The following is a 23,215-nucleotide window of genomic DNA, read 5'->3' as shown; positions in this document are numbered from 1 at the left end:
TGGACTGCAGTCCATGGGGTCACGAAGAGTCGGACACGACTGAGCGACTTCACTTTCACTTTTCATTTTCACGCATTGGAGAAGGAAATGGTAACCCACTCCAGTGTTCTTGCCTGGAGAATCCCAGGGACAGCAGAGCCTGGTGGGCTGCCATCAGTGGGGTCGCACAGAGTCAGACACGACTGAAGCGACTCAGCAGCAGCAGCAGTAGCAGCAGCAGCAGAATATCATATGAATGGCATCACACCGCATGTAGTCTTTTGTGTCTGACTTCTTTCATTTCACCAGTGAAATACTTAGGAAATTCACCCATTTTTTTCATCTGGATCAGTTGTTGATGTCTTTTCATTGCTGAGTAGGTGTCCATTATATGGATATATTGCAATTTGTTTATCCATTTGCTAGTTGATGGCCACTTTAGTTTCCACTTTGGCATGATTCTGAACAAAAAAGTCTATGAAAGTTTACCTGCAAGGGTTTTTATGTAATTTGTCTTTTCATTTCTCTTGGGTAAATACTAGGAATGGAGTCGCTGAGCCATTTTATAAGAAATTGCTAAACTATTTTCGAAGTGATTTTATTATTTTACATTCTTACCAGCAATGGGTGAGTTTCAATTGCTTTACATCTTCATCACAACTTGGTATTGTCAGTCTCATTTTAACCATTCTAGCAGTGACATGGTGATATCCCACAGTGGCTTTAGCTTACATATCTCAGATAACTATTAATGCTGAATATCTCTTCTCACTCTTATTTGCTGTTTATGTATTTGCTCTGGTGATAAGTGTGTTTAAATTTTGCCCCTTTGAAAGCAGATTATTTGTCTTTGTTTTGTATGAGTTCTTTTTAAATTTTGGATACAAGCCCTTTATGAGATGTGCTTATTTAATGTTTTCTTCTATTTCTTTTAGAAAGTTGAATGAATCAATTTTATCTTTTATAATTCATACTTGCTTTTGTCCCTTCTAATAAATCTTCGCCTACCCTAAGGACTCTCAGGTTTTTTTTTTTTCAAGGTTTTGTAGTTTTATCTCCTACATTTAAGACCATGATCTATTTAGAGACACTTTTTGTGTATGATGTGTAGTACGTAGGATTGAAGGGTTTTGTTTTGTTTTGTTTTTTTGCTTGTGGATATCCAAAGCAACATTTAATGAAAGGACTATCTTCTGCCCATTGAGTTATCTTGGAACCTTTGTCAGAAGTTAACTGACCATATGTATGTATATCTGTTTCTATACTCTTCAGTCTTTCTTTTGATCTATATGTCTATCTTTATGTTAGTATTACACTGTCTTGATTAGAGTAGCTTTATAAGAAGTTTTAAAATCAAGTACTTTTCTAAGAATTTGTCCATTTCTTCCACGTTGTCCATTTTATTGGCATACAGCTGCTGATAGTAGTCTCTTATGATCCTTTGTATTTCTGTGTTGTCTGTTGTGATCTCTCCATTTTCATTTCTAATTTTATTGATTCAAAAAATGGGCCAAAGAACTAAATAGACATTTCTCCAAAGAAGACATACGGATGGCTAACAAACACATGAAAAGATGCTCAACATCACTCATTATTAGAGAAATGCAAATCAAAACCACAATGAGGTACCACTTCACACCAGTCAGAATGGCTGCGATCCAAAAATCTGCAAGCAATAAATGCTGGAGAGGGTGTGGAGAAAAGGGAACCCTCCTACACTGTTGGTGGGAATGCAAACTAGTACAGCCACTATGGAGAACAGTGTGGAGATTCCTTAAAAAATTGCAAATAGAACTACCTTATGACCCAGCAATCCCACTTCTGGGCATACACACCGAGGAAACCAGAATGGAAAGAGACACATGTACCCCAATGTTCATCGCAGCACTGTTTATAATAGCCAGGACATGGAAACAACCTAGATGTCCATCAGCAGATGAATGGATAAGAAAGCTGTGGTACATATACACAATGGAGTATTACTCAGCAGTTAAAAAGAATTCATTTGAATCAGTTCTGATGAGATGGATGAAACTGGAGCCGATTATACAGAGTGAAGTAAGCCAGAAAGAAAAACACCAATACAGTATACTAACACATATATATGGAATTTAGGAAGATAGCAATGACGACCCTGTATGCAAGACAGGGAAAGAGACACAGATGTGTATAACGGACTTTTGGACTCAGAGGGAGAGGGAGAGGGTGGGATGATTTGGGAGAATGACATTCTAACATGTATACTATCATGTGAATTGAATCGCCAGTCTATGTCTGACGCAGGATGCAGCATGCTTGGGGCTGGTGCATGGGGATGACCCAGAAAGATGTTATGGGGAGGGAGGTGGGAGGGGGGTTCATGTTTGGGAATGCATGTAAGAATTAAAGATTTTAAAATTTAAAAAATAAAAAACTAAAATTAAAAAAAAATAAAATAAAATCAAGTAGTTCAAGTCCTCTAACATTACTCTTCTTTTCAAAATTGTTTTGACTTATATCAGGTCTTTTTCATATAAATTTTAGGACTAGCTGCTTATCCGTTTTAAAAATTCTGCTATTATTTTGACTTGGGTTGCACTGACACAGATCAAGTAGGACAAAGTTTACATCTTAACTATATCAAGTTTACTAAATTGGGAACATTGAACATTGCCTATCATACGACTAAGACCTCTCCAGGTCTTCATTAAATTCTTTCAGCAATATCTTTGTGTTTTCAATTTATAGATCTTGCATGTATTTTGTGAAAGCTTTTTAGTATTTTGTGAAAGTTATTTCTAAATGTTTGTGGTTTTGATGCTATAATATTCATATTTTTAAATTCAAACTTCTGTTTATTTCTAATACATAGATATATAACTGATTTTTATAGATCAACTTTCTAACCTGTGACTTTCATAAACTCATATATTAGTTCTAGTGGCACTTTCGTAGATTCCATAGAATATGCTTCACTGATAAGGATGTTCTCTGAGAATAAAAACAATTTAAACTTTTCATTTCCAAACCAAGTGGGTAAACATTCACTCTTTAATCATTATGTTAGCTATAGGTTTTTATACAAATTCTTTAGCTGAGTAAGTTTCTTTCTGCTTTTTATTTGCCAGTGGCTTTAGTTATAGATGGATGTTGAATTTTGTCAAATGCTTTTTTCAGTGACATTTTCCCCCATTTTACTGCCAATATTTAGACTCTTTTTGCACATTTTAAGTACTCCATAGATATTTGTTGAATGAATGAAGCTGAATTAAATACCTCCGAAGTGTTAGGTACATCTGAACCACCGAGAGCATGAGATGAGCCAGGGGGACTTAAGAGTATTAAAATGCCTTGTTGTACCAGGGGTACTAGATTTGACTAAATGATCATGCAGTTTTTCACACTATTCCAATGAAGTGTCTCTATTTTACAAATGAGGGATAAGTAATATATGGAAAGATTAAAATCTATAGTATTGTCAGGATATGGGGAAGAATTCCTGTGTTTTATTACTTGACAAAAATTTAAAAAAAGACAGTCATTAAGTTCAGAACACCAAAAATATACAAAGGAGGCTGGCTCCAAATATGATGCAAGTTAAAATGGAGGACAACTCAGCCATTTGATGGAATAAATGAATCAGGAATCCAACTGATCTGGATACAAGGAATGGTGTTCTTGAATCGACAGTTAGACCTCCAAGAAGGAAAAGTAATCCATGCCCAATACTTGGATTAGCCATGAACTGTATCCTCATAATCAAAATAATGTCAATTTTACGTACTGATTTGCAACCCTGGGGATGTGATCTATACACAAAACAAAGATTTCATTTGGGTTACTCATCAAGATGCAAATGTTTATCAATGTTGACAAAACAGAAGTTGAGATAGATCTGAAGGAAGTTAGAAAGTAGGAGAGGGATGAAGAAATTTTAGGACAATGAACGTTCTTATTTTCTAAAAATGGAACGTTTAAACCCCTCTGAGACTCAGTTCCTCACCTGTACATGATATGAAGGGGTATCTCGAGGGGTTGCTGGGAAGATTGAAGAATGTATCTTAAATGCCTAATGTGTGGTAGGTACTCAACTAACAGTAGTAGTGATAAAGAGGAAAATCCTCACTAATGGGGAAGAGGTGTCAACTTCTCAACATTAGGGTCTATAAAGCACCTTTCCTGTAGGCATTGTCACTGCCCAAAGAGCAGCAGTGAATCTGAGTGATGAAAAGTCAGGGGCTATGTATTCAGCCCAGGACACCTGAATGACACGACAACCCTATGGGTGGCGTCATCATCCCCATTTTACAACTGAGGGAGTTGAGATACTGAGTGGCCAATGGACTTGCAGGGGATCAGCCCTCAAGTGACTGAGCCAGGGCTGAAACCCAGCAACTATGCCTCTAGATTCTGTTGTCTGCCACTGAGCCGAGTGGCACATGAATCTGAAGCACTGGGTGAGCTCCTGGCGTATCTTTTGTACACATTTCTAATAAATAGGCCCCTGGGTTTAATTAAAGGAAAAAAAAAAGATTAATTTTTCCCAACAGTTGCAAATTATTTACATTTCATTTGTGTTGGTGGCTAATAAAAGAGCAGAGGAGCATGGGGACAGCCCAGAGTGGCTGTAACTCTTCCAGAGTCCATAAGGAAGCACTGGTTTGAATGCCAACATGTGAGCATGGATGAGCCCGCTGCCACATTAAAAAGACCTGTTCTAGGCAGAGGGGCTCTCTTCCCTGGGCCTGATTCAACCTTCAGAAATAGGTTTCAGGGATTTATTGTCTCACAGTGCTAGGCCAAAAGTCTGAAATCAGATTGTCAGGACCATGATTGCTCTGAAAGTCTCCCTGATAGCTTTCGGTAGTTCCTCGTGTGTGGAAGCACAGCTTCAGTCTTCATATGGTGATCTCCCTGTGTGTATGTCTGTCCCTCTCTGTGTGCACATTTCCCCCTTTCATAAGGACACCAGTCATTTTGGATTAGGGCCCACCCTAATAACCTCGTTTTACTTGATTACCTCTATATAAAGACCCTATCTTCAAATAAGGCCACATTCCAAGGTACTGGAGGTTAAGAATACAATGTGCTGGGAGGATATACCTTAACTACTAACATATTTTAAGTGTATTAATTGTATATTATGTGGTGTATCATTCAACTGGTCAAATTATTGAAGAGCATTTGCAAATGCTAGGTGATTTAGACAATCTAGATAGACTCAATCTTTCATTGATCAGAAAATATTAAAATGTGTGCTATATCTTCACATATATTTTGGTAATTATCCATATGTATGTATATAAATGTCAATAATAACTCCTAATGATGGATCGGATAAGGTTGAGGTAAAAAAAAATCCCCGTACGCAGTTGTAATCTGCTATTTTGTTGATTGATAACAAGCTTTCACTCTGAAACATCTATGAATAGTAGCATTTGAGAAATAAAGCTTTGGATTAATTATTTAAAATATCTACACTAGGCATCTGCATGCTTCCCTGGTGGCTCAGACGGTAAAGAATCTGCCTGCAATGTGGGAGATCCAGGTTCGATCCTTGGGTTGGGAAGATCCCCTGGGAAGAAAATGGCAACCCACTCCAGTATTCTTGCCTGGAGAATTCCATGGACATAGGAGCCCAGCAGGCTATAGTCCACGGGTTGGATAGTCGCAAAGAGTTGAATATGCCTGAGTGACTAACACACATACATACACATGCTAGGCATCTAGAAATAGAAATAATGGGATTTTAGCAAATTCATAATATTATTATGGATTGGTTATTCAAATGATGATATTAAAAGTCAGTCTTTATTCTATTGTTTCCATTGTTTTCCAGTGAACAAGCACAAACCATGGATTGAGACTTCGTATCATGGAGTCGTAACAGAGAACAATGACACAGTCATTTTGGACCCACCATTGGTCGCCCTGGATAAAGATGCACCGGTTCCTTTTGCAGGTGAGATGATGGCTTTGCATGGTCGGGCTGCACTCACTTGAGAGATGTGTCGAGAAACCTCCACGATTTTTTTGCTGTTGTCACCACCTGTGCCTTTCACAGATGAGTCTGTGCTTTCAAAACTGGGTTTCTTCTGAGTCCTTGTAAATTCTATACCTCCTTATGGTCTTTCTCCTTGGTGTTGCCTCCAATGCAAGACCCTTATATGTTCTTCTGAGAGATGGTGTATGATATATTGCTAAAGTAGTCCCTGAAGTTGGAATAGTTGGGCCAGCAAGGTCCATAGGGGATTTTCCCTCTAGAAAGTTGACTCATACACATGAGAAGATGTGTGACCCACTGTCCCCACTACTCACGATCATGGGCAGATGAAGACTTGTAACTTGGTGGATTGACAAGAGAAAAAGGAAAGAAAAAAGTATCAGGAGTTATTTGTTAAGGGTCATGTCCTTGAGCTTCAAAATGGGTGTCCCATTTAGAGAAGGAATCTGGAGGCAGGGCCATTTTGTCCTTGCAGCTTGTAACTAAAGAGCCTTCTCAGTGTCACCAAGATGACCGCTGCTTCCTCCTCTAACCTCCTGCAAGGGCCAAGTCCCCAGGAGGGTGTGTAAAGAAGATGGTTATGTCTCATGTTTCCATAGATTTTGGCAAAGAAAAGGGGATGGGTGATGGCAAGGGGAGGAGGGGTTGGACAAAGAATTTCTGAAGATGCCTACATCATGAGTGATATTGTTAACATTTTATAACTGTCAGGAGGAAGACAGGAAATTTAATGAAGGTTTTCAAGATTTCTGGAAGATTGCTTTATGATAGATGGGTGCCAAGCTGAGGTTTTCACCGTGATGAAGTCTATTTTTTCTGACAGTTTGCCTGTTACTTTATGAGCTGCTTGGGCAGAAAAAATTGGCTCTTTCACACTTCTAAGAGATAAGCTTTGTGAAGGCCTTTTTTTCATTACAGAACATTTTATAAAGTAAGGAATGAAGGGTGAGTAAAATAGGGAAGTTCAGCCTTATGTGAAGATAAACCCATAAGTATTCTTGCAGAGCATGGGGGAGACTCTCAGAAGAAGGTCTCATCTTTATTTTATGCAGAATGATAGCCACAAAGAGTACCTAACTGTGACTTCCATGGTGTTTAGAATTGGGGCATTTCCATATATTTTCCATCCATCCTCAGAGGTCCCAACTCAACAAAACGCCACTTGGCAGTGTAAATCTCATGCTGTCTTTTCCACAAAACATGAAATGTCTTCCCCCAGACCTTCTTTGTCAGTTCCAGGAATATTCCAACTCATCCCTTTCTTGGACATAACTAAACTGTATTGGGGTTAATCAGCAATTCTCACCAACCCTCTGGAAACAAACACTAGCAAAATTGTTTGGGTTATGGAAATGTTTGAATTGGCCTGTGATGTGTGCTTTAAAAAATTAAGTAGAGACAACATTTAGAAGCTGAGATATTTTGCATAAAACTGCAGGATTCTGCTTTATCTTGATGAGTCAGATCTGAAGTATCTGAAGTACTGAGTTGTGGCTTCCCTGGTTAGATGGAATATGTACAAGTCCTTTATTTATCTTTCCATTCAAGTGTGTGAACCCTGTTTAAGACATAGAGAGAAAACTAATGACATATTAAATGAGAAGTATATGGATGCTGTTAAGTCGCTGTAGTGTAGTGAGGCTAACACTTTAAAAATGAAGGATGTGTCTGAGTAGTCATTGTGTCTGCATCTGTGTAACCCTGTTCTCATCCAGTAGTGAACTAGGAAACTGAGGTTGTTGATTAAGCTGTTTTACAGTTAAGTTATAGACTCTGTAATGTAAAGACCAAAGTGGGGAAAAAAAAGTTTTTTAAGCAAATCTGGTATTGGGGAGTTTGGATTTACAATGACTTACCTTCCTTGGTTGTTGACCTGAAGGACACTTAATCATTTCACCTGAAGACTGACCAAAGGATTTTCTTCAATTCTAAATCCATCAAATACTCTAAACTTGGAGTTGAATTCTAACCATTAAATGTGACCACAGGTTTTCTGACACTTGAAAGTAAGGTTGGCTTCTAAGTGAAGCCCTGAGTAGTCTCTCTGAAGACAATCTCTACACTCCTCTTGATAGTTACAGCTGAATTTTTAAAAACTCTAGCTTAACGCATCAAAAATATAATCTTTCAAGCTCTTAAGAGTGAAAAATAAAGGTGCTTTTGAGAATGGTCAAAGCTATTTTTCTCAGCATTATTTATGATCGGCTCTAAGACAGGACATAGACACTAGTCATCCATCCATGCTGCAGGCGTTTATTTTAAAACATTTATCTTAAAAAGAAAATACTGAAGATTTATTTCAGATTCCTATCATTCTCATAAAATTGAAAAATTCATATCTACCAGCTGCATCACTTCCCGAAGTCAACTGCAGCTTTTGGTGCCCCTTATCAACTGCTCTGGTATTGTGTGTCAGGCTTTCCACCCTCATCCCAGTGGTCTTTATTTCCACTTAGCCGGTGAGATGAGCTATAAGCTCATGGGGGGATGGTTCCAACCACGTCACTTTTGCTCTGTCTTGTTTCTCTTGAGATGTCCCCTCTTTAACATAAGTTTTTTAATAAAAATTTCCTGTGTAAGGTATCATTCATTTAAATAAAAATCATGATTGCATTTTGTGGATAAATGCAAAATCCAGGGATATAAAATAGCTTTCATTGTGTATCTCCTGATTATGACAATCATGTTTATTATAGAATATGTGAACATTTCTTACTCCCAGAGAGAGCCTCTGTAACATTATAGTGTATTTCCTTCCAGTCGTTGTTCTACTTTGTTTTAATCTAAAAATTTTGATCACACTTCATAGTCAATATTATAACTAATTTTTCCTGCTAAACTAAGAAATATATATCATTTTACTAAGTACTCTTCTGCAACTCATTAAATGGCTGCATGATTTCTGACTCAATGAATATTCTATAGTTTACTGTTATTTTATTTTTTTTCCAACTTTATTGAGATATAATTGACATATAATGTGTAAGTTTAAGGCATACAACGTGTTGCCTTGATACAGTTACATGTTACAAAATGATTATCCCCACGGTCCATGGGGTCACGAAGAATTGGACACGACTGAGCTTCTTCCCTTTCACTTTCACTTTCATGCATTGGAGAAGGAAAGGGCAACCCACTCCAGTGTTCTTGCCTGGAGAATCCCAGGGATAGGGGAGCCTGGTGGGCTGCCATCTATGGGGTCACACAGAGTCAGACACGACCGAAGTGACTTAGCAGCAGCAGCAGCAGCAGCAGCAGCAGTGTTAACTAACATCTCTACCACCTCACATAATAGCCACTTATTTTTGTGGTGGGAATATTTAAGATCTACGGTCTTCTCAATTTTCAAGTATATAGTACAGTATTGTTAACTTTAATCACCATGCTGTGATCCATTAGATCCCCCAAGTTTATGACTGGAAGTTTGTACGCTTTGACTGACATCTCCCTATTTCCTCACTTCTGACCCCTTTTAACCACCATTCTGCTGTTTCTATGAGTTCAGCTTTTTTAGGTTCCACATATAAGTGACATCTCAGTGTTTGTCATTCTGTCTGACTTATTTCACTGAGCGTTCCTGCCCTCCAGGTCCATCCATATTGTCACAAATGGAAGGATTTCCTTCTTTCCTTCATGGCTGAATGATGTTTGTATATATTTCTTTATTCATCCAGACAGGTAGTTTCTATATCTTGGCTATTGTGAATAAAGCTGCAATGAACCTGGGAGTACAGATACCTCTTCAAGACTCTGATTTCATTTCCTTAGGATATATAACCATACGTGAGATTACTAGATCATATGGTAGTTCGGGTTTTTAATTTTTTGAGGAGCCTCCATGCTGTTTTCTGTGATGGTTATACCAATTTTCATTCCTATCAACTGTACTTTAGGGTTTCTTTTTCTCCACATCCTCACCAACACTCATTAACTCTTGTCTTCTTGATGATGGTCATTCTAACTGGTATGAGATGATGGACAATTTGTCTATTTCTGGTCTTTCTTATTACAACCTGTGTCTATATTTCTGATTCTATCACTTGGATGGATTTCAGGATTAGAATTAATTGGTCAAGTATTTTAAAGTTCTGAAACATATTAAATTGCTTTCCAGAAAATTTGAATGTACTTGCAGTCACATTCACACAAATCTCTCATTCCCTGACCCTATATGGCTCATTCTAATGGTGTGGAATCTTATTTAATGACAATAAGATGCAATCACCAATTACGTAGTCTCAGTCTTGTTTTTTTTTTTTTTTTGGATTGTTTATTTATTTGGCTGCTTCCGGCCTTAGTTGCTGCACATAGGACCTTTTGTTGTGGTATGTGTGATCTAGTTCCCTGACCAAGGTTCAAACCCAGGCCCCCTGCATTGGGAGCATGAAGTCCTAGCAATGGGCCACCAGGGCAGTCCCAGTAGTCTCACTGTTTTCATTCATTGGATAAATATATAAGCTTCCCAGGATTGTTTTGTTGGTTAAATTTAAAGAATGCTGCAATAGTTCAAAATATAGTAAAACTTTTGTTGATTTGAGTTGCCTTTTCACAATGCTTGTCTTCCTTTCATAGAGGAGATCACTAACTCACAGGGAGCCCGAGAAAATTGCTCAGTGTCCCAGAGGAGGACAGCTGTGGGTCTGGGAGTGGAGCACGGGGCTCTCATCCTTGCTGTGAGTTCCCGTTCCCTGTGATATTTGTTTGATTCCTGCCCCAGCTGATTAGCAGAGACACTGTCTCTCAGTCAATGAAACCTCTCTCAGACCTCAGTCAAGTCCATTAGACCTGACTCAGTTCTCAACCTGGTGTCTAAGCTCAGCGGACACAATCTTAGAGAATCAGATACAGAAGAATCCTTGAGTCATAATGAAAATTCTGTCCACTGCATGGCAAAAAAATGATAATGAAAGCAAGCTGGGCACACCGTGAACTTATTAAATTCTGCACGATCCCCACTGAGGCCTGTTAGGAAACTGTGGAGACTTTTAAATTTGAAGGGAATTAGATTACCTTTCAGAGATAATAGAACTGCTCATTTGTCTACATTGGGCCAGTCTGGACCTGTCTTTTGTGAGGATAGGGCTGCAGAGAATGATCAGGCATAATTGGCTGGCTTCTCAGCCTGGGTGACTCTCTGAAGGCTGCCCAGAAAATTGCCTGGGATATGATTTGGCCTGGTTTGATTCACTGGTTATAGCAGAAGGCACATTTTCCTCCATGTTTATTTCTCTGGGTCCTCCTTGTTCTGCTCAGCATCTACCAATCTGTCTCCCTCCTTGTCTTTGTATCCACCCAGGGCCTTTGTTCAGGCTTGGACTCCACAGCTGCCTGATGGCAGAGACCCTCCTCGGGGGTCTGTACAGTAGTGGTGTCTTATGATGATAAAAGAATCCTACTTGTGAGCAGTCCCAGGCTCTGATCAGACACACATGGATTCACAGTTTGGCTCTGCCATTAACAAGGTGTATGGTCTCAGATAAGGAACTGAACTCCTCTGAGGGGTTGCTAAGTCACTTCAGTCGTGTCCGACTCTGTGTGACCCCACAGATGGAAGCTCACCAGGCTCCCCCGTCCCTGGGATCCTCCAGGCAAGAACACTGGGGTGGGTTGCCATTTCCTTCTCCAATTCACTCCCTCATCCCTGGGATCCTCCAGGCAAGAACACTGGAGTGGGTTGCCATTTCCTTCAATGCATGAAAGCGAAAAGTGAAAGTGAAGTCGCTCAGTCATGCCCGACGTAGCGACCCCATGGACTGCAGCCCACCAGGCTCCTCTGTCCATGGGATTTTCCAGCCAAGAGTACTGGAGTGCATTGTCCTTGCCTTCTCCGCTCTGAGGGGTAACTTATTTATATTTAATGAAATAGGGGTAAACACTGTACCTGGAGCTTCCCAGGTGTCTCGGTGGTAAAGAATCTGCCTGCCAATGCAGGAGATGCAGGTTTGATGTGCTGGGTTGGGAACATCCCCTGGATAAGGAAATGCCAACCCCCTCCATTATTCTGGCCTGGGAAACCCCATGGACAGAGGAGCCTGGCGGGCTACAGTTCATTGGGTTACAAGAATCAGACACGACTTAGCGACTGAACGACAACAAACATAGTACCTACTCCTGGGTTAATATGTGGATTAAATAAGATACTAATACCAAGTGCCAAGAGCACTAGCAGCCAAAGGATGCCCAGTGTATCATGGTTCTGATGATCCTAGCAATGGTAGTAATGAGAGTAATCAAGAGTAACAATAATTCTCACGATCATCAATAAGCCGTGTTTTATTCATTTTAGCTTGATTATAATGAAGTGATATAATCTGTGGTGCTGATATTAAGGAAAGAAGAAAAGCAAGTTCAGGGATTTTTGGAAGGCTTGATGTAGTCACCCACTTGTACCATCAAGGTATGCTGCCTGGATTTTCTGCTTATATGTTGACTAACGCTGGGGAAAATCATTTATGAATTGTGTGGAACTCTGGAAATTTTAGTTGAAATGTTCTACCTATCATTTATCCCTGTGGAATAACCTATCAGGTGCGAACCATGTGCTCTTTTGCTATAAATGCATACACGCACACACACACAGGTGTGTGTGTAAGATGTTAGATGCACAGAATTACATCCAAGCCTTTCACCAACCTTGTGGAACAAGTGGGTCAGCTATTATGATTTTGTTTGCAAATAAGGACATTGAGACTTGGAAAAATTAAGTAACTGTTCTAGGTTGCCAAACTAAGCCCTGTCACTCAATTCCAGACCCCCAGACTCCAAGTGCTGCCTCCTTTCCCCTCTACCAATTTTCCAATGTGTGAGGCATATCTCAGTGGCAGTACAAGATTCCCATGGTACCTGGACATACTGTTAAAGAAAGTTGAATTCCATGTTAAGTCATTTCCATTTAAGTTCTTTTTCGAATCTTTCTGAATCTATCAAGGAGAATGTGCAGTTGGGAGGATCAAAATGTCTTTAGCACCCTCAAATACTTGCTAATATGTCTTTTTTGACAAAGACAGAGCAAGCTCCATCCCATAGCACTCCATGGGCAACCATGTTATGCTAGAATTTTAATAACATTCTGTTGTATTTTATTTAGATTATGCTCTATTTGGGGCACATATTGCTGGCTTTTTACTTTTCTTTCTGAATACATTTACTGAAGTTTTAAAACCCCAATTTAAAGAAAAAGTTAAGTAAGTATTTAGGTAGTTTATGGCAGCAGCAAAAACTGTGAAAGAAGTCTTGAGTACCACATGGGATACTGTGAAACATCCACATCTGGGCATCACTGCCCCATCCAGCAACCTCAGGACCACCTGCACTGGACACAGCCATCTTCAGTCTGTCCCACCCCACAACTCTCTGAGCTCTTGTCCAAGCAGCAGAGGGGCCATCTATGTCAGCCTCACTGTGGATGTGCCTTTGTGTTCCAAGTTGGTTGGTGTACGGGGTTATCCCTGAGGACCAGAGGCTGATGTCCCATCCTGTTCTCTGAGCATCAGTTGGTCTCAACCAAAGTTCAGTGCAGAGTAGGCCAGGCAGAGAATTGGGTTCAGACTTAGCTCTGGAATCTACAATGTGGGCTGTTGCCTTGGACTTCACAGACTTGGAATCTAGCATAAACAGGAAACAGAAGAATATGGACCAGCATCTATGCATTCAAGTACTGAACATCTTAGGCTTCCCTGGTAGCTCAGCTGGTAGAGAATCTGCCTGCAATGCAGACGACCCCCAGGTTGATTCCTGGGTCAGGAAGATCCACTGGAGAAGGGATAGGCTACCCACTCCAGTATTCCCAGGCTTCCCTGGTGGCTAAGCTCGTAAAGAATCTGCCTGCAATGCAGAAGACCTGGGTTTGATCCCTGGGTTGGGAAGATTCCCTGGAGAAGGAGGTGTCATTGGGCTTCCCTGGTGACTCAGATGGTGAAGAGTCCACCTGCAATGTGGGAGACCCAGGTTCAGTCCCTGGGTCGGGAAGATCCCCTGGAGAAAAGAATGGCTACCCACTCTAGTATTCTTGTCTGGAGAATCTCATAGACAGAGAAGCCTGACAGGCTACAGGAATAACCTGAACAGACGTTTTGGCCAACCCAATACATGTGAATAGAATAAAAATAAAGAACAAAAGAAAAAGAAAACAGTATACCCATACTTCTAAAACCCTGCCAGACCATTTTTATTCATGTCTGGATACATAGTTCTTATTCATCTGGAGTATATATGGGTCAGTCTTTGTGTTTTTTTCTTTTCACAGAACGGTTTTCCAAGCAGATTGAAACATATTCAAAAATACTAACATGTAGGCATAATTATATATCATATGGCCATATCATGGTTTACTTCACCTTTCTACTATGTTTTGTATATTTGAATTGTTTACACGATTTTTCCATTAAAAAAAAATAATACTGCCATGGGCAAGTTTGTTTAAAACAACTTTCTTATATAAACATAGGAGTCAGGATTTTATGTTTATGGTTTAGTTCATAAATAGCAAAAAACAGATGTGTTCTCTTTTCAGTGACAGATTTGAGCTTGTGTTGTCAAATGTTTTTGCTGATATAATCTGTGTTTGCGCAATTTCCAAGCAGATGGCAGGGTTCAGATTAGACATAGACAGGGAAGTAAGGGCTAGACAGGAGTCCCATACCTGTCTGCAGCCTGTGGCAGAGTCCTTGGTCCCATCTCCATAGTCTTCAGGCCTCCATCCCTATGGTAAAGTCTCCCCCTCACTATGGTGACCGTGATGTGAAAGTTTCCAGCTGTAGGTCAGCTGTGATTTGAGAACAATACAGGAGTTATTTGAAAGCTGAAAAAAATGGGGGTACAACAACCAGTCAGTAAACCAGAAGATCTGGTCAAGTTGATGCTTGTGATCACGAGGGAGATGGGGTGGGAGGTGACTATGAAAAGTTTCATGTGTAGTCCCCAGAAGCAGAAAGGCTTATCAGATTGCATCTGTGCTCCCAATTCTGCTGCTGCTGGAGGGGTTTCCTGGGCAGACTGGGAGAAAGAAAGACCTGATGCATCCATCCCTCTGGAATTAAAGTGTTGCTTATCTCTGCTCCTTTGTTCTCTTTGTTCTACCCACTTGGTAGCTGCCAGCCTTGACAGTGATTGATGCGGAATTGGGGGCATAATGGGGGTCCTTTCTTGGTCATCTCTTCACAGGCACTGCATTCATTCCAGTTTTCTCCTCTCACTCATTTTCTGTCTCCCTTCTTTCTGCTGAGGGCTGAGCGCTTCAGGAGGCAGATCTTAGCTCCAAGGGGGTGGACAGGGGCCATCATATCATCCTCAGATGCCAGGAGACTGGGGCACGAAGCCTTCACCTCACTGAGCAGAGAACACAGCACTCCTTCTGCCGTACTGTGTAGGGTGAAGCCACTCTGCCCAAGGGAGACTAAGGAACTTCCCTTGGATCTCTGTTGCCCATGACTTTGGGGTCTTTGCCTTGAATTGTTTCTCTCAGTTATGACAAAGCCTTCCACTTTTTTCTTCTTATTAATTATTCTCTTTCTTTGTCTACCTGAAACTGAAGCTGTCTGTGTGTCCCCTGCCATGTGGCCTTTTGTGGTTTTTGGTTTTAACTTGTTTCATGTTGCAGGCTATGTATCTCCTCAGCCTTGGTAAGTTTCAGATGGCCCATCTCTTAAAGATTCTACTGGTCAGTTCTCCTCCATCACACTCTATGCTTAATCCTGGTATCCCAGGCCTCTCCACAGGAGCCTGGTTGGACTAGGTTCTTGGGCAGCAGCTGGAGACCCTATGGATGGTCACACAAGCTGTCTTGGTGTTGGAGGGTAAAGGATGGCTGAACTCGAGCCAGATACAGGGGAAGGAGCACAGGAGCAAGGGGTGGTCAGTTAAGGAGGAAGGGGGTGACAACAGGGAATGGACTTCATGGTCTGACTGGAGGTAGGAAACAATTCACCAGTGACCGTGACCTTCTAGATGAGAAAACTGGCGAGGTCATGTTCCAGGTAAAACTAACACTTAAGGGGGAACCAGTGGATACTGTGGGTGTTCTCCATCAATAAGACTGAAGAGTAAGGGACATTCAGGGAGAAAAACGATGCTGGCTTGCCTAGGACCACAAGTTTCCTAGGTTGTGGGACTTTTGATGCCAAAACTGAGAAGGTCCTGATAAACTAGAGTGAGTTAGTCACCCTAATAGGAGGGAGGTCGAGTCCCGGGTTGGAAAACTTGCATGCTGGCCCTAGAAGAGATCTTGAGAGAAGCCCTTGGATGTGAGAATTTCAAGTCTCCTGGATTCTGAATTATTGACAATATACTAAAACAAGATGAAAAGTGCATAATAAAATCAGTACTAATAGCAGAGCTGTTGCTAGCCATATGGCAACTGTGCCAGTTAGAAATAGGTGCCCCTTCTTTCAGATAGACACTGCCCTGCCGTGGTCCAACCCTGGTGGATTCAGGGTAATTCAAAGGGGAGATGGGATCGGTGTCCTAGGAAAAACTTATTTAATTACAGATAGAGAGAGAGATTGGAAATGGATAGTGTAGTAGGAAATATTAGTGGAAAAAAAGAGGCTGAATAACTTGGTTTACGAAGGATACCAATAAAATTCCAAGACAAGGAATTTGCACCATCTACGTTGGGCCACTGGTGCCACTTGAATATCGGAAGGTGCCCCTCCTTGGGCTCCTTCTCGCATGGAACTTAAAAGCCGGGGCAAGTAAGTAGACATGGTGGGTACCCACGCTCCAGATGGGAATTCAGCCAGAAAAACGGGGAGCAAGAAAGAAACAACACGGGGGAATCAGTCTTTCCAGAAACTGATCCCATTTCTTTATTTTTTAGGTTTGCTTATATACCTTTTGTTATACATAGGGATGAATACAGAGTCATGCGGGGGTCAGCAGTCCTGACCTTCATCAAAATTAGGTGCTTCACATAAATGTATAAAGAAAGGTCTTAGGGGTTTTACATCATCTTCTGGCCATGAGACCTGGTGACATTTTATGACCCTTTCTTTCTGATAACCAAAAAACTTATTTTTCCAAGGGTGTTTTTTCTTAAACCAGGCGCCACCCTCTGAAGGTAGCAGATAAAGTTGCATTCCTATAGGCTGAGGGTGTAGTGGGTTACAACTAAGAAAGGAATTTATTTAACCTAAGGTTAACATGATTAATCTTAAAGGTTAATAATTACTTCTCCTATATTCTAGTTATATTCATTATAAGGGCAGGAAACATGGAGATTTAGCAGCAAACATCAACCCAGCAAATGAAAACCCTTCACCAAGTGATCTATAACAAAAGAGAAAATTCATTAACTCAAAAGGTCTAGTATTGCTAACATCAAAAACTACTATATTTCCTTTTCTGTATTCCAAATACATTAATATATTCCCAGGTGCCTAAGGATATGGAGGCCTGGTAGCAATCATTGACTCAACAATGAGAGAAGAATTAAGATTTTCAAAATACTCCAAACTCTCTGTGCTGTTTATGGTTGAGAGGTAGTAAACAATCATGTGCGTAGTGGCAGGAGTATGGATAATCCTGTCACACAAGCTAGTCTGCCAGCAGAGAGGTATGACCCGAGACACCCTTGTCACACCCAGGGAAGGGAATTAGCAGCAATTATTGGCACAACAAATGAAAAACCCTTCACCAATATAATTCCTAACCAACGCACTATACTAATAATTTCTAACTTCCCCAAAGAATCTGCCTTTAGTAAGTCTAAAACATCTCGTGCCTTTCACGATTGGGAGGCTGTAAACAATCACATGTGGCCGGACGAACCTGTACAGGCAGGCTAGATAATCTTCAGAGGAGTTCGTAAGTTGAAACACTCTTGTCATGCCCGGGAATTTTTATTGACTTGGAGCTGTAAGTTAACTCCTTCTCCGAGAGAGGTAATGGGGGTCAGCCCCCCGTAAAGTCAGAGGTATAGGTGAGAGCATAAAACAGTAAAGTAGGCAGACCCTGGTTTTGGGGGTAGATGCTTGGGAACAGGGGGTTTCCTGAGGCTCGATCCTGTCTTTGCATTTGCCAAAGCCTCCTTCCTTATGACCTTTGCCATGGGCGGAGTTCCTCACACTGGCTCCCGGCACTGTCCTGCACCAGAGCACATGACTTGGCAAGGAGAAGAAGAGGTAGATTTTAACCCTAAATTGTCCCCTTGATCATACATCCTCATATAGGAAACAGCTTGCACACAGCACTGAAAGTTAAGTAACATTTATTTATTTATTTTATGGGGAGGTTTTGGATATTTTGAGGAGTTGGGGACTGCATCGGGTCTTAGTTGCAGCATGAGGGATCTTTCATTGCAGTGTGAAGACTCCTCTATAGTTGAAGCATGCAGGCTCAGTGGTAGTGGCAGGCTGTGGGCTTAGTTGCCCTGTGGCGTGTGGGATCTTAGTTCCCCAATCAGGTTTCTAACCCATGTCCCCTGCATTGGCAGGCAGATTCTTAACCACTGGACCACCATGGAAGTCCCTTAACTAACACTTACTGAGCCCACACTACATATCAGGCACTGCAGTAGGTATTTTACATACACTGCATTATTTACTTTTTACAGCAATTCTCTGAAATACGCATTCTCCTTATCCCTATTTTATAGAAGAAGAGACTGAATTTGAATCAGATTGTATGATTTGCTCAGACCCGGTAATAAAGGAGAAGTTGTAATTCCAAATGGTGAAGTTGATGCCTCATTTAAGTATTGCTGTCCAATAGCCGCTACAAAACTTCGGAGCATTGAACAAGAGCCATTAACTCTTTCTCATGGGTCTACTTATTGATTGGGGAGCTCTGCTTATCTGAGTCAAACTCAGCTGATCCCAGCTGGGCTCACTTGGGTATCTGTGGACAGCTGGTGGGTAGATTGTAGGCTGGCTGGGCTAGGATGGCCTTGGCTGGGATGACACCATTGTCTGCCATGTAATCTTCCAGCACACTGGCTTAGCATGTCCACAGGCTGGCCAGAGCATATATACTCCTGTGCTGATTGCAGAAACTTTTGACAGTTTGTTACTGTCCCACTAGCTAAACAAGTCACATGGTTAAGCCCAGAGTAAGAGCAGACTACCATAGGGCCTGGAGAGGTGACAATTTAGGGACACCGGTGCAGTCATTCTCTCCCTACCCTTAGGCTACAATTATTCACATCCCTTCTTCATGCAAAATATGCTCACTGCATCCCGGAACTCCCCAAAGTGGAATCCAATCAGGCATCTGGCTTGAAGCCCAAGATTTTGTGATCCTCATCAAGTCTGGATGTAGCTCCTCTTGATCCAGAAACTTGTGAATGAGAAAGATCTCTTCCCTCACAAAGCCTCCAGGGAAAGGCAAACTTCAGTAAACTTCTCATCAAAAGAGGGAGAAACAGAGGCACACAGCCATCACTTGACTTACCTGTAGCAATCTTGATATTCCTGCCAGAAAAATACAGCCAGGTTCCCCCATTCTGAGGGTGATTCTTTTCTGTAGGAGGGCTCACCATTTCACTGTTCTCTACTGCTCCCTGCGAACCACTCTTCTCTTTCACCGTCATTTAGTTGAACCTCTATGAAGGTCAGGAAGCAACAGTTAGAACTGAACACGGAACAACAGACTGGTTCCAAACAGGAAAAGGAGAACGTCAAGGCTGTATATTGTCACCTTGCTTATTTAACTTCTATGCAGAGTACATCATGAGAAACGCTGGGCTGGAAGAAGCACAAGCTGGAATCAAGACTGCCGGGAGAAATATCAATCACCTCAGATATGCAGATGACACCACCCTTATGGCAGAAAGTGAAGAAGAACTAAAGAGCCTCTTGATGAAAGTGAAAGTGGAGAGTGAAAAAGTTGGTTTAAAGCTCAACATTCAGAAAACTAAGATCACAGCATCCGGTCCCATCACTTCATGGGAAATAGATGGGAAACAGTGGAAACAGTGTCAGACTTTATTTTGGGGGGCTCCAAAATCACTGCAGATGGTGATTGCCACCATGAAATTAAAAGACGCTTACTCCTTGGAAGGAAAGTTATGACCAACCTACACAGCATATTCAAAAGCAGAGACATTACTTTGCCAACAAAGGTCCATCTAGTCAAGGCTATGGTTTTTCCAGTGGTCATGTATGGATGTGAGAGTTGGACTGTGAAGAAAGTTGAGTGCTGAAGAATTGATGCTTTTGAACTGTGGTGTTGGAGAAGACTCTTGAGAGTCCCTTGGATTGCAAGGAGATTCAACCAGTCCATCCTAAAGGACATCAATCCTGGGTGTTCATTGGAAGGACTGATGTTGAAGCTGAAACTCCAATACTTTGGCCACCTGATGCGAAGAGCTGACTCATTGGAAAAGACCCTGATGCTGGGAGGGATTCAGGGCAGGAAGAGAAGGGGATGACAGAGGATGAGATGGTTGGATGCCATCACCGACTCAATGGACATGGGTTTGGGTGGATTCCTGGAGTTGGTGATGGACAGGGAGGTCTGGCGTGCTGCAGTTCATGAGGTCTCAGAGAGTTGGACACGACTGAGTGACTGAACTAATCTGAACTGATCCCATGACTAGTGGACTCAGTGGAAGTGGACACAGTGCCCCTGAGGTCAAGGTCCTGGCCTCAGGCCCTGGGGACACTCTAAGCTTCATTCATCTCCATGTAAGTGTCCATGACTCTGTCCAGCTCAACCAAAGACGATGGGCCAAACCTAACTCCCAAGTTAGGGTCTCCTTATATAACAAATCAGGAAACACATAAAATAAAAACAAAGCTTTTTTTCTCTACTGGAGAACCAATTCAGAAGGCACAGGTATCCACCAAGCTTCAAGCCCAGAGATATCTGAACATAAAGGACTCCCAATCTATGGCCTTATTGACAAGTGTGATATCACAAGTTTATGGTACTTTCACACTCACTGCCCCTGGTGGCTAGATTCCAGGCCCCATGACCCAACCCCCTTACCTGGCTGTGATTGGACACGGGGTGGACACTTGACTGTAGTTGTCCAATGAATCAGCTAGTTCCATCCTGTGACCTGCTACCTGGATAGAAAAGACCACGTGGGCCAGTTGGCTTCTGTTTGCATGCTGAAGTGCCATGCTAGAGGGTGGGGGTTGCAGCTAAGCCTTCTGTGACACATGGAAATCACAGTATAAGAGCTTGGTCAGCAGACTGAGAGGAGGCAGCTGTCCCAGAGAGAAACAGATGTGACCAGAGGGAATGGAGTCTAAGTGGTCCATCATGGCAACTGTGGCCTCATTTCCCGAGTGGTCCTGCCTGCTGTCTTGCTGTACTTGTATTTCCAATCTCTACCCTGAAATTACTGAGTATGTCTCTGTCTTTGAAAACCAGAGGCCACATAAAAACCACCTGTCAATGTGCTTTTCTATGTTGAGGGCATGGGGCATTGTTTGAGCTACAGGAGAGAAAAGAGCCCAAGACAGTTAGGATAAAGGAAAAGCATAGAGAGGAATGAACTGGGAATTTGAAGACACTAAAGAAATCCTCTTAAAAAGCTGTAACCAGCGATCATCATGGTGAAATCAATGATGATTGAAAACTAGCTCCATCTGTAATTGGACCATTTAATAGCCAAGCTTAGACAAGTTAATACTGATTCTAATCCCTTCTCTAGAAGCTATTTCTGCAGCTATGACAGCGGCCATATTGAATAGGCCTGGAATTGAGCCCCATCACAAATATTAATTCAGAACATGGATTTGTAAGGTCAGTGGTTTGACTTTAACAGGAATCAGGGGCCTATGAATGCAAATCCTTAATGTCTTAGCTTGTTTTGAGATTCCAAATCAAAGAACAGGAGCACAAGCAGGCATTTATAGTTCAGTTTTTTTGCGTTGGCACAGTGTCCAGCGTGTGATCACGGAATACCTTGGCATGAGTTCAGAGCTCGGTTTTATGATCTTGTAGCTGCCTGTAATCACAGATGAGGCATCAAAGGCCAGCTGTCCTCCATGAACCTTGACAGTCTGTATAAACTAATTAGTTTTTTATGAGCCATCCTTTCAGAGGTTTGGAGAGAGGGCCTATTAAGTCAAGTCCAATATGATCTACAAACTTAAAAAATTATCATTATTTATCTAAGTTCCAGCTGAGTGCCATGGTAAATGACAGCCCTGGCAATGGTCAGCTTGGGTGGCTGTTGACTTTATTAAAATACAAATACTTTTTTTTTTTTAATAGAAAGGAGAATCTCAGTGTGGCAGGAGTTCTTTTTGCTCATTAATGATACTAATAGCAAAATTTCAAGGTCAGGGAAGAGTTAAAAACAACAACAACAACAACAACAACAACCCTATTTGAAGAGTGTGGGCATATTTGCAAAGCCACTCCCTGGCTTATTTTGCTGAAAGTTGAAAGGGTCAAAACATGACACTCTTTGGACCCAAGTTCAGTGTCCAGGAACACCCCTTGGCCCGTTCCCTTTTTTCGTGTCTCTCCTAGGGTCCTTAAGATGCCAAATGTCACTGCTCCCTGCCCCTCTGCCCTGTCTCTGTCTGGCCTATCTTTGGGCCTTCCTTCTTAGTGCTGTTCCCTGTTCCTATGGTGTCTGCCCTGGGCTGGCCATACCATTTGGGGTGTATTCTACCTTGGCCTCCACCAGTGGGTGCTCCATCATCCCCCACCTATGGATGCCTGCTACTCTAGCACTGTCCTCAGGTGGTCCACTATATTGCTGATGGGCCCATGCAATAGGGCTTCATCACCTCCCCTCATCACCTCTTTCTCAGCCCAGGAAGAAGTAGCATGTCTCCTCTTCTGGTCCACTTGTGCTCAGGCTTCCCACAGAAACAGTGTTTGGACTCCCAATGTTGGTATCTTTTTCTGTTTTGCTACAAAATCTTCCCTTCTCAGAGATGGAGGGTTCACATGCAGGCCAGAGATGTGCTGTGGTACATAACCTTCCACTCCAGTCTGCCACTGATTCTGCCCTCTGCCATCTGACTTCTATCTCATGTATAGTGAGTTTTGCTTCCCTCACAAGCTCAGATATTCCTGCCTGCTGTCTGGTTTCCACTCAGTGTCTCCAGTCACCCCCCTTCTCATGTCCACATCTAATCCATCAGACATGACTTTCAATGTCTGAACTTAATTTACAAAGAGGGTCCTGGGCCAAATGCAGCCCAGTGTGTATAGGCAGAGAGCAGGGGAATGCTTAGAGGGGCCTTGTAATTCTGAATGCCCGTATCAGGATCACCCCTCTGTCAGGGCTTCCAGAAATAGACTTTTTTTTCTTCTGAGTGGTGTCCTCATGGCCCCAGGCTCATGCAG

General features: G+C 41.8%; 1 protein-coding gene across 2 annotated transcripts in view; it reads left to right on the top strand.

Annotated features, from left to right (window-relative positions):
* CLSTN2 (calsyntenin 2) overlaps positions 1-23,215 on the top strand; it is a 745,380-nt gene that overhangs the window by 271,170 nt on the left and 450,995 nt on the right. For both annotated transcript variants that reach the window (XM_042236283.2, XM_060395246.1), the window contains exon 2: positions 5,798-5,920. In XM_042236283.2, coding sequence (XP_042092217.1) covers positions 5,798-5,920 — 123 coding nt within the window. The remainder of the gene's footprint in view (positions 1-5,797; positions 5,921-23,215) is intronic.

The sequence above is a fragment of the Ovis aries genome, chromosome 1 (assembly GCF_016772045.2).
Source record: "Ovis aries strain OAR_USU_Benz2616 breed Rambouillet chromosome 1, ARS-UI_Ramb_v3.0, whole genome shotgun sequence".
Taxonomy (NCBI): domain Eukaryota; kingdom Metazoa; phylum Chordata; class Mammalia; order Artiodactyla; family Bovidae; genus Ovis; species Ovis aries.
Note: the sequence above shows the minus strand (reverse complement) of the source record. Positions and strands in the feature narration are given on the sequence as shown.